Genomic DNA, 12,171 nt, shown 5'->3' on the forward strand with positions numbered 1-12,171 from the left:
AAAAAAAAAAAATCAACGAATCAAGCTTCATGCCCCAGGAGAGACCTCTGTTGCCTCACCCGTCTTATCACAGCATGTGTCTCTCTTGCCTACAAACCATACTTAGCCTCACCAGCAGGAGGCAGCACAGGCTGCAGAGATCCTCGGCTGCCATCCGCTTGACCAGGAGTCGGTGATCAGCGTAGCCACGGAGGGGCCAGGGACGGGGCTGCATCCCACTTAGGGAACGGAGATCACGCCCCAGGGCGGGGCCAGTTTTCTGCATGTGAGTCAGCAGCAATGCAGAACTGGAGGCAGAGTCCCGGCTGGGAGCCAGGAGACCCTGCTCTGGTTCAGGAACTGACTAGCTATGGCTCCCCTTCCCTGACCTCAAATTCGGCCAGAAAACAAGGGCTTGGTCAGCACAGTCTCTAACGTTTCTTTCTAGGCACCTATGAACCGTGTCAGAGACCCTCTGTTATGGTGTTAACAACATAAACTGGCTCTTCTCCACCTCGGCGTGCTAGAAATAGGTCCTGTCGCAGACATAAAAGGAGGGAGCTGGGAATAATGTGGAGGTTTCACTTGAAGGCGTCTCCCTGGCCTCCTGGCCACCCAGAGTGAGCTTCCTCCCAAATTCTAAAATGCACAGAGGAACACAAGGACAGCAACTGTCCACACTGTCTCCTGACTCTGGTCACAACGTGGGCACCTTAACAAAGGACACAGGGGCGAGCAGACGGGGCAGGGCCTTGTGACGCAGCGCCGGGGGCGGGGGGCGGGGGGTGGGGCGGAAACCAGACGGGCAGCACTGCTCCGAGACACCGATGCTGCAAGGGTGGAGAGAGACAGCAGAGGGCTCTCCTCAAGCCAGAAGCTTTGCTACTGGAAAGCGAAGGCACCCACCGGATCTCTCTTCCTCGCTAGGACAGACAGGAGGTAAATGCTACCAGCTGCTCACACAAGCACATGCCAGACTGAATGGAGAAGTGCGGCGAATACCTGCCTCAATCACAGAGGATTAGAGCCAGGGGACACCGTCCTCATCAGCTCTGTCCCGAAATCGCCCTCTGCTCCTTCTTCTTTCTAACTCTGACTAGTGAGAACTAATGAGAAAATTCAGCAGCTGTACTTCACTCGTGAACATCATCAGGATGAAAGATAGAACACTGTGCCCAGCACTGAGGAAGCATGGAGGAATGAGCTGGGAAAGGGGCTCAGCTCCCTTGAAGGGAGCGACTTCCCCGAATTTCTGAGCTGCACACCCAACATTCTGAGGAGGAGAATTCCAAGTTAGTACAGCATCATATGTACTACCACACTGATCAAATCCAAGAACATACAAACGTTTACCAACTTAAAATTAATTTTCTATTCTAAAATTGAACAAGACTGGCTTGATCATAATGCATTCACTGACAAAAGGACCAGTGAGATCATTTCCATGGTAAATAAATACCAAGCGTAGACAAACGTAGAAGTAAACCATTTCCACAAACAGACACATGAATGCATCCTCTTCACGAGACATGCTATCATTTAAAATGCTCCCCAGTCTTCCCATGCAGACATTTCACACTACCTGGCAGTCAAGAGCATGGATTCTGGACTGCACCACCTGTATTCCAGTCTTGATTCCCCACAGTAACTGTGGGCCTGGGGAAAACATTTAACACCTTCCTCAGAGTGGAGGTAAGAACACCTCTGGCCTCACAAAGCTGTGGTGAGGACTAGACAGCGTAATACAAAGAAAGCACTTAAAACTGTGAGTGCCTGAAAGAGCATAATAAATGTCAGTGACAAGCATGATAACAGAAAGAGTAATGATAATTCAAAAATCCAGGGCTACACGCTGTACCTACATATCGTAGCAAAGTCACCAAAATCAGAGCCTTGCCCTTACCAAGCTTCATTTAACGGCAAGCAGCCACTTCGTCACAAGGTTTCTGGAAAGGGCAATGAATTAAACCATAAGGTTTTAAAAAGTAAAATATAGGCTACCCTTTCGAGTACAGAAGAAAATAAAAGCCACGTTTAAAGAACAGCAACAGGGACTTCCCTGGTGGCGCAGTGGTTGAGAGTCCGCCTGCCAATGCAGGGGACACGGGTTCGAGCCCTGGTCCGGGAAGATCCCACATGCCATGGAGCAACTAAGCCCGTGCACCACAACTACTGAGCCTGCGCTCTAGAGCCCGCAAGCCACAGCTACTGAGCCCTCATGCCACAACTACTGAAGTCTGCATGCCTAGAGCCCGTGCTCCACAACAAGAAAAGCCACCGCAATAAGAAGCCCGCACGCCGCAACGAGGAGTAGCCCCCGCTCGCCGCAACTAGAGAAAGCCCGCAGGCGGCAATGAAGACCCAATGCAGCCAAAAATAAATAACTTAATTAATTAAAAAAATAATAATAAAGAACAGCAACAGCATTTTAAAACCCCATCACCTGTGGTACACCTTGAATTCACCACAAATAACAAACCCTGACAACACGGCACCCTTTTTCTTCTTTCAGCTTTAGAAATAAAAGCTAAACATAAAATAGACTTCAATAAAGCTGATTTTAAAAGAAAAAGAAATGAAAGCTGGGGGGCAAACACACCCCACGCCTGAGGCCAGAGAAGCAGCCTGGGGAAGGCAAGGAGGTGTCCTCACCATGATCACCAGAAACCAGAGGATGGCCCTTCCTGACCCTGCACAAGGTCACCAGGGCGAAACAAGGACAGTTAAGAACTGATCAAAAGATTGATAATAGTGTATAGGAAACCCTGGAAAAGCAAGTGATTCAACTGTGCTGCGACTTTTCAAAAATAAGTGTGACCCTTCAGATCACAGAAAGGTCAGCCACTTTGTACAGTAAGAATAAGAGGAACATACATTTCTTCTTTCATTTAGGGAAAGCTAACCTCTCAAAAATATTTCTTGACTTCCTACGATGTGAAGGAAGCTACAAAGAGATGTGAAACCTACAACATGTGATCTGGGACTCCCAGTGCTCAGAATATGCAGCTGGGGAGACAGGACGGCTACTCTGTGCTGGTCACCATGCTGAAAGCTTTATCAGCAGTCCCTCCCAAACTCATCTCCACAATAAAGCCACAAATTATGCATTATCATCCTGATGTGACAAATGCAGACACAGGCTTACAGAAGTTAAGTAATTTGACCAGGGTCACAAAGTAGTAAGCGCCAAAGTTAGAATTTGAAATTAAGTCTATTGCCAAGACTTAAGTGTACTAATTACACTTTCCTCTATTCCAGTGGTTCTCAGCAAAAGGAAAATTTGCCTCCTCGAAGACATTTCACAAAGTTCAGAAATATTTTTTTAACTGTCACTGCTGGGGTGGTCCTGGCTGAGACAGACATCTAGTGGGCAGAGGCCAGGGATGCATCTAAACAACCTTCAACGCACAGGGCAGGTCCATACAAGAAAGGACTATCCAGTCCAAAATGTCAGCAGTGCCAGGATTGAGAAACTTTGGCTTACACTTTAAGACCCTGCAATCATTAAGAAAGGACCAAGTGTAGGCTGCAGCCATCCTTCCCCAAGGAGGGAAGAAATATCGCTCTTAACTAGGGTAGAATGGGAAGCCTTTATCACAGAAGTGGAATTTTGGTTGAGTCTTTATAAACATGGGTAGAATAGAAAGAATGGTATTTTCTACAGCCTAGGACAAAAGATATAAACCAAAGATGTGGAGCTTAAAAAATGGCAAAGTGGGGCTTCCCTGGTGGCGCAGTGGTTGGGAGTCTGCCTGCCGATGCAGGGGACACGGGTTTGTGCCCCGGTCCGGGAGGATTCCACATGCCGCGGAGCGGCTGGGCCCGTGAGCCATGGCCGCTGGGCCTGCGCGTCCGGAGCCTGTGCTCTGCAACGGGAGAGGCCACAACAGTGAGAGGCCCGCGTACCACAAAAAAAAAAAAAAAAAAAAAAAACAGGCAAAGTGAGTACTTTCTCTAAATACTCTACAGAAAACTAGTAAAAATTTACGTATAAAAATTCTGGTAAAACAGCCTGTGTTTATAAATGCTTGGGACATCTCTGAATATTCGTAAGAAAACCATAACTTGGTTGATTCCAGAAGGGAAACTGTGTACCTGAAGGACACTTAACAAGTCATACCTACTTAAATGATTAATTAATTAATGGGGAAAAATTTACCTGCCAGGAGGTAAAAGCTGAATCGGGGTTTCTAAGGGGAAATGCGGGCTTTCACTAGATTGTAGAAGACCTTAAACAGGTTCACAAGAAGAGCAATGATTTAACTCTTATTGGACATAAACTGAGTACAAGTCCAAAGATATTATTTGCTGCTTGGGAAAATGGTAAATACCTGTGCTCCGAAGCCAGACTACCTGGGTTTGAATTCCTGCTCCACCACATACACTTGTTATTTCTTGACTAGGGCCAAGGTACCTAACCTCAGTTCCACTTCCATAAAATAAAGACAGTAAAAATACCTATTTCATAGACTCATTGTGAGGATTCAATGCATAAAAATTTGCAAAGTACTTAGAACTATGCTTGGCACATCGTAAGCACTGAATAAACATGTATAATTATTAATAGCAGTATCCCTTTACACCTTAACAATTATCTAATAATGAAGGTACCATTATTATTCTCACTTTATTCATGATGAAATTAGGGCTTAAAGAGATTAAGTAACTTGGCCAAAGTCCTTTAGCTAGAGTAGGGTATACAGTTGTCCCTCAGAATCTGCAGGGGTTTGGTTCCAGGACACCTACCCACTCTTTGCGGATATCAAAATCCACAGATGCTCAAGTCCCTTATAATAAAAGGGCAGCAGTATTTGTATGTAATCTACACAATCCTCCCACGTACTTTAAATCATCTCTAGATTATTTACAATATTTTATACAATATAAATATTATGTAAATAACTGTAAATAAAATGTAAATGCTGTGTAATAGCTGCCTGCACAGCAAATTCAAATTTTGCTTTTTGGAACATTCTGGAACTTTTTTCCCTGAATATTTTCAATCCATGGTTGGCTGAACCCATGGACACATAGAACTGTATATGACACCAACACCCAAGCTCTTTATCGCTCTATACATTGCTTCATGAAAGCCAACAATATTAAGCTTCAACAACAGGCAATGGAAAGCCACTAAAGGCTTCTAGATGGGGATACGAACTATTAAAACAAAGTGTTACTTAGGAAAGTAACTGCCAACAGAAAAGAGAATAAACTGACGTGAGGAAGTAGAATAAGATGGGCTGGACTCTGGGAGAGTAGAGAGAGAGAAGCTTGTGAAAAGGTGCTGGGTGGAGGTGATAAGGACCTGAACTAAGGATGGTGGCAGTGGAAATGGAAAGACCAACAGGAGAAACATATATGGCCAGGAGGGATGGATGGCTAGGTGACCAGGGGAGCGCATGGGAGACAGCAACAGGAATGAGTGAAACACAGTCAGCTACACTGGACTTCAAAGGTGAAGGAGGCCACACAGTGAAAGAATATTAGAAAGCTGGCCTACCTTGTCGTGTTATGGGGAGTAACAGAGCTGAGTAGGTCTATTAATAAAGGATCTTCCCAGTACTACCCAGAAGTCAAAAGTACTGAACCCACAGGATGGATCAAAGGGAATGAAGGGAAATTCAGACATATAGATTATTACCTGGGATATATAACAATTTATTACTTTGAAAGTTACAAGTTTAGGGGGGAAAAAAAATCCAGATTTCATGATAATATTTTTCTTAAAGAAAATTAAAGATGGGTTGACACCAGAGCAAAACAAAGCTTCTATTAACACTACCTACAAGAACTAAGTGCAGACCACATAAAATCAAACTTCCATCTTGAAACCAATAAAACACTACAAGAGTTCTTACTCTCTAAGGCACAGTGTACATGAATTAAAGTGAGGATAACACATTCATTAAATCATTTGTTCATTCACTAAGTATGCATTGAAGTTCCATTAAACTCCAAGAATTTCATCTTTAGAGTTAAAGACTCTTTTACTTGCTAAGTAAGGCAAGATTTTGTTTTTCCATTCTGGAATACAAAATAAATATCGACGGTTCATCTGCTAATTCGCCTTCTCCCAACACTGCCAAGCCTGAGTTATGGTGACACCTAGAGCAACAGTAGACATCTTAGAAAGTATAGGGTTCAAAGGAATGAGAGAACCTGTGTGATATACATTCGAACTGATATTTCTGAAATTATTTGCTTTTTGTTAAAATATGTAAATCTTTTAATATTTCCAAGATTTATCAGAGATAAATCAGAAATTTTAAATTGGATAATTAAATTTTTTCAGGGGACTTCCCTGGTGGCACAGTGGATGAGATTCCAGGCTCCCAATGCAGGGGGCCCGGGTTCGATCCCTGGGCAGGGAACTAGATCCCACATGCATGCCACAACTAAGAGTTCGCATGCCACAACTAGAGAAGCCTGCGTGCCACATCAAAAGATCCTGCGTGCCACAGATAAGACCCAATGCAGCCGAATAAATACATAAATATTTAAAAAAAAAAAAAAAAGAATTACGGATCAAGGTCTGTATTTCAGGTCTAGAACCCCCAGGCAGATCTAGCTCAAGCTCTGGGCCTGGGGACAAGGAAGGGGCTCCAAACCAACTAGTCCTCTTCTCAAGCAAACCAAGCAACCTCCCTGATATTACTTACTCTGCAGAAATATGCATGGTAATTATCCATTATATCAGAATAGGTAATCCAGAATAAAGCATATCTGCAACTTTCCTAATTTAGGCTCTAAGGGCAATGAGTCAAAGACTGGTATGTTCCATGCAGAAAACTGAATCTGGTAAACATTTCTAATTAGAAGGAAATCTTCCATATGTGTATACTTCCATTCTATAAATATCTGCTGCAGCATCAACACCGAACCACACACTAACGGAAGGTTTTCTATTGTCAAGGCAACTGAATGAAGTACAAATACAATACTCCATATATAACTTAAACATTCCTTAAATTACCTTTCATTTACCCTTCATCCAAACACTTAGAAATAGCAAATAAACACAATATACTATATGTTTTTTTCTGTATTATTTTCTAAGGAACTAAGTGGGACGTTTTGTAGTAATGATACTGGATAAAACAATTTCTCATTTTACTGTATCACTTACCTGAAAAAAGATCCATATGCCAAAAGAAATATATGCTTGACCTTTACATATTGCTCCCTTTACAAGACAGAATGGCTTATCATTAACTAAATACAAAATTGATTTAATAAGTTCAAAATGTTATGCACAGTGATATATGTATATATTTCAAAAACTGGAGAGAGAGATGTATCTGTGTTTGTGCATGGTTTTTTTGTTTTTGTTTTTTTTTAAAACAGGAATTCGTGTCGAAAGGCTAGCCAGTTAGGTATTGGGAGCTGGGGGCTGCTGACATAAGCCTCACCTGTCGAATAATGCTCTTCACACAACGTACTGGGAGGCCTTGGTAGTTGGATTTTATGATCCACTTGAGGAGATGGTGGCCAAGCACTTCAAAGACCATGCAGACATCTGGGATAGGGTTAAGGATCATTTCTGGATACATTTCCTGCAGTGACGGAATTACTAAAAGCAGCATCACTGTGGCACTTGGCAAAACAATTATTTCTTTATAAAATGCAACTTTAATACTATCAATTATACCAAAAGTAGTCATTTGCTGCTCCTCGCCTAAATAGAAAGATCTGACATGTACTAAGTACCTACCATGTGCCATATATGATTTAATGCGTACTCATGACAACGTTAAGGAATGAGGAGAGTAACCCTTGGGGAGTTTAAAGAACCCTCCTGCCCGACACCATCCAAAGGTGGCAGAGCCGCGACTCAACCCCACCTTACCCGCACTCTCAAGCACACCTCTCCTGACAATCAGCCTTAACGAAAATGAGCAACACTGAAACCTCACAGAAACTGGTGAGGAAAAGAATAGAGAACTCTCCCACCTTAAGTGTCCTACCTGCCTACCTAAATTTCTATCCTATACATCACATAAAACACTTTATAAAACAGAAATTTACCAAACACAGTGAAGACATTTAATCTTTTCCTTCAATAATATCTTTCACTGGGCCACTAGATCAATTTTAATTTTTGAAGTTTTTAAGAATGTATGATCACAATTTAAGACACGGCATGGCCATTAAGACCAACCTATAATAATGAAATCTCAGGAACCTGGGTTTTGTTTTTGTTTTTTAATAGAAATTCTAGTCAACCACTGACCCTCCAGAACTGTGAGCCACCAAAGTCCCTCATATAAATATATTCATGTCATTCATACAGAAGGATTTTAAATGACTCTGAAACCCTTTGAGAATATTTTGTTCAGCCCTGACGACCCATATACAGGCCTATAAGAAGGTCAGATGAGTTAATATTTTTTACAATATCTGGATCTACCACATCATCATAGTAACTATTGCTTTAAATATCTTTAATAAAAATAAGAGAAATATTTCTATGACACTGGACAGCATATGTGCTACAGACTTAGGCACAGATGATCTAAAGCTAGAAGTTCCTTACTATTTCCCAAGCTCATTAAAAAAATGGCAACTAAGGTCTAAAGTTAGTAGCAGGCATAGAGCTGAAGCCCAAGGCTTCTAAATTATGACCTGAGTGTTCTCAAAGCATTGACAAATCTGGACTACTTAACAGTAGAAATAGCCACTGGAATGTATTCAATATATATCAAAAAAAACCCCTCCATTTACCTACAAATCAGGTGTTTTCTCCAAAGAAACCCTCTCTCTATCAGCTGTCTTAAGAACTGCCTCCCAGATCTGATGCAAGAGGAAGGGCTGCCCTGCCTGCACATAAACAAACAGGCTCACTTGGAGACCAGGGGCAGAGAAGGACCAGCTCTACCTTTCTATCTATCAAGAGGGGAAAATGCACTTTGCAGCTAGCAGAAAGGATCTTGAGGCAAAGGGTGAGGTAACATCAGCAGTCACCGGAACTTGCTAGTATCCTCAAAACTGATCTCTAGAAGAAATATAAAAACCTCCTCAAATACATAGGGTGTGAAGAAAGTGCTTCCCTATGGGATTAAGACTTAGTAGATGCAGAAACAGGCTGTCATTCTGGGGTGTAAGCTGGGAGAAGGCTTTGTCCTCAGGTTCTGGAGCTTGAACAGGTCAAATATCAAAATGTTGGATCTGTTCCAAACATGATAAAGGAAAGAATAAAATATCAGGAAGGAGGAGAAGAGCCTGGCTCTTGACACACACCCGGCACTCACCAGTCACAAGATAATGAATACACGGTTCGGTATTCCTGAACCTTGGGGAATGAAGGTATTGCCTAGATCAGGCCCATAAAGGGCTATCTCAGAGGATCCAATACTAAAACATGGAAACAGCACGCTGGAAACTAAAGGCATTATCTCTTCTCTCCACGTGTGCCAAAAGCTCTGAGCTACAGGTTCTTCTGCTGTCACTGCGACCCCTGGGGCTGCCCTTTACCAATGCCCTGGGCAGAAGGAGGGTAAAGACAGGACAAGAGCTCCTTCCACACTACCCCCATTCACTTCCTCCTGAGCCCTCCCTCCCCCAAAACTACTAAGCATGCAAACAATACAACAGCAGCCCAGTTAAAACTGATATCCTCAAAAGATAAAGGGAGGTCATGAGATGCCCTTGCTCCACTTGTAAGACACACTTCTTTTCCAGAATCAGAACTAAGGCCTCCCTATTCAAAAAGCAAAAGCAACAATTCACCTTATAATGAAGAAACTTTCATCTTTCAAGAATCATATAACATAAAGACACTAGAGGCTGCATGTGGAGAGTGAAACGGCAAACAGAAGTGTACAGGGCTTAAAATATTTCCATTTTTTAAAAGTAAGAAGAAAAACTAGAGTATAATTCAGTCATTAGGAAGCAACAGAACCGTCAGAAAGGATACGTATTCCATTCATGCCGGAAATTTTGAAGTCGTCGATCAGCTGTACCACCATGTCTTTATTTGGGTCAGTGGGATCACTCTCTCGAACCTAAAGAGAGAAGAATGAATCCAACAACAGAAGCGCTTAAGACCGAAAGTCATTTCCATTGTACCAACCAGAACTGTTTAATAAATGTTGCACAAAATAAAAGATTCAGTATTTGAACTTACAAATAAGAAATTCAATTAATTTAGTAAAACCCAGAAAAATCCCTCTGTAAAATTTCGTCACTAACCTTTCTTACATCATTCACATTTTTGTAGTACTTACACATTTGAGCAATTTTATTTCATCCAAGGCTGTCTCTGTATAATGCTGGGCACTTTTCACAACTTTCATTGCAACAAATCTCTTTCCCCTTAAAAAAAAAAATGCATTAAAAAAAATTTTAACAGAAGTGATCATTTATAATAACTCTAATAAACTCGACTAATAAACTAAACATCATAATGAACTCTAATAAACTCCAATAAATAGCAACTTTCAATACGCTTTCCTTTAAAATAGTACTTTTCAAATTGTGGGGTTACAGCAAAGCAGTGGGTTCATGTGTCAATCTCTTCTTTGCTTTGTGTTTCTGTTTTGTCCTCATAAAAATCAAGTAGACTAGATAGATGTCAGAGTTCATCACATACGGTTAAGATCAAGTATTATAACACTTTTGTTTCAATTCACACACACGCTACACATGTGTACGTGTACTCTAAGGATGCAGTTTCATACTATGGGTCATGGCTTTCAAAAACAGTTGAAAACCACTGACTGGAAAGGCCTAAACATTATTATTTTATATTTGAATGTTTTTCTGGTATGGATGAATTACTAGAAAAACAATATGACCCGAGTGTAGTGCAATTACAATGAATAAGCCTCAGATATAAAGGCAGAAGAAAATTAACATTTGAAGATGATAGGCAAATGAACTTCAAACTGAGAGGGGCAAGTCTGACTAGGTGGGGCAGGCCTGTGCTGTGTGCCTTACATGCCACAACAGAAGCAGGTGTGCTCCTCAGCCTTAGCTTGTTATAAAATAAAGATGTTGAACCAGACCAGGAATCAAAAGCACGAATGACAAGGAACACTTACTGCATATCCCAGCACAGCCAGACAGTAGAGAAGTGTCCCCATCCTAGCTTCCTAATAACATGATACCGGCCATTGAAGAGGTCTCCAATTTTCACTGGATGATAGCCACCTTTTATCATTTAAAAGAAAGATTAAAAAAATTAAATTTCAGAAAACTAGCAATGGAAACTCATTCTTCCTTGTCAGTTCCTCATACCATTAAATAAAACTCTAAATAATAAAATCAGATTTAAAAACATGTTTAATAATACAACATTTTTTCAAGACTATCTTTCATCAAAAGAAAAATGCCCCCTATGTCTTTCTTTTAGGCTTTTTTTTTTAATATATTTAACTTAGAAAAGCAATGAACCACCCAGCACGCTGTAACAATAACTGGAGGTTTTATATTTAAGTCTAACTGTACATAATATGTATATTCTAGCTCTTGACATTTCTAAACAATCTTTTTTCTTCTAAGCAATAAGTTAAATGCAATCTTTTGGGGTCAGTATAATACAACTCACCAAAACAAAGGATGTGTACTCCGCATAGTTCTGCATACACCAAGAGTTTATGCATAGCCAACAAGGAATTATATAATATATGACAATTTACCCACCAAAAGAACTTGCTGCTCTCACCACTCTTCCTCAACCTAAAGCTCCTGCCAGGAAACAGGATAGAGAGCAAGAGAGAGCACCCAGTGTTAAGGTTGACTCTTGGGGAGGTAAGGATGCTTCACAGGCATCTAAAAGACCTTCACTTGACATCGTAAATAAAATAAGCAGGGTACAAAGTAGCATGTGTAATTTGATACCATTTTTTGTGAAACACACAAGAAAAAGTCTGGGAAGATAAGATGTTAGCAGCAAACATCTCTGGATATAAAATTACTCTTTTATTCTTTTTATCTCTATTTTAACATCTACTGCTCTATTTATTGCAAAAATGTTCTCACTTTTTACATCAGCAGAATTCTTACAAATCACTCAAGAAAGACATGGATGTTTCGTGCCTAGTGTTGAGAGGCTCAAAGCAGGAAGCATCTAAATCACATCCTCCACTATATCTAACAGAGGGCCAGGAGTAGCAGTTCAAGAACTATTATGGGGGCTTCCCTGGTGGCGCAGTGGTTGAGAGTCCGCCTGCCGATGCAGGGGACACGGGT

At 41.3% G+C, this 12,171-nt stretch overlaps 1 protein-coding gene across 6 annotated transcripts in view; it reads right to left on the bottom strand.

Annotated features, from left to right (window-relative positions):
• The window catches only part of SRPK2 (SRSF protein kinase 2), a 235,775-nt gene that overhangs the window by 36,501 nt on the left and 187,103 nt on the right, over window positions 1-12,171 (bottom strand). For all 6 annotated transcript variants that reach the window (XR_003679949.2, XM_055085076.1, XM_024115940.3 and 3 more), the window contains 4 exons: window positions 11,022-11,130; window positions 10,206-10,293; window positions 9,896-9,983; window positions 7,392-7,498 (listed from right to left, as the gene is read on the bottom strand). Coding sequence is in view for 5 of the 6 variants with exons in the window: in XM_055085076.1 (XP_054941051.1) it covers window positions 7,392-7,498; window positions 9,896-9,983; window positions 10,206-10,293; window positions 11,022-11,130 (392 nt within the window). In the remaining variant the exon portion in view is untranslated. The remainder of the gene's footprint in view (window positions 1-7,391; window positions 7,499-9,895; window positions 9,984-10,205; window positions 10,294-11,021; window positions 11,131-12,171) is intronic.

Source organism: Physeter macrocephalus, chromosome 5 (genome assembly GCF_002837175.3).
Source record: "Physeter macrocephalus isolate SW-GA chromosome 5, ASM283717v5, whole genome shotgun sequence".
In the NCBI taxonomy this organism is placed as follows: Eukaryota; Metazoa; Chordata; class Mammalia; order Artiodactyla; family Physeteridae; genus Physeter; species Physeter macrocephalus.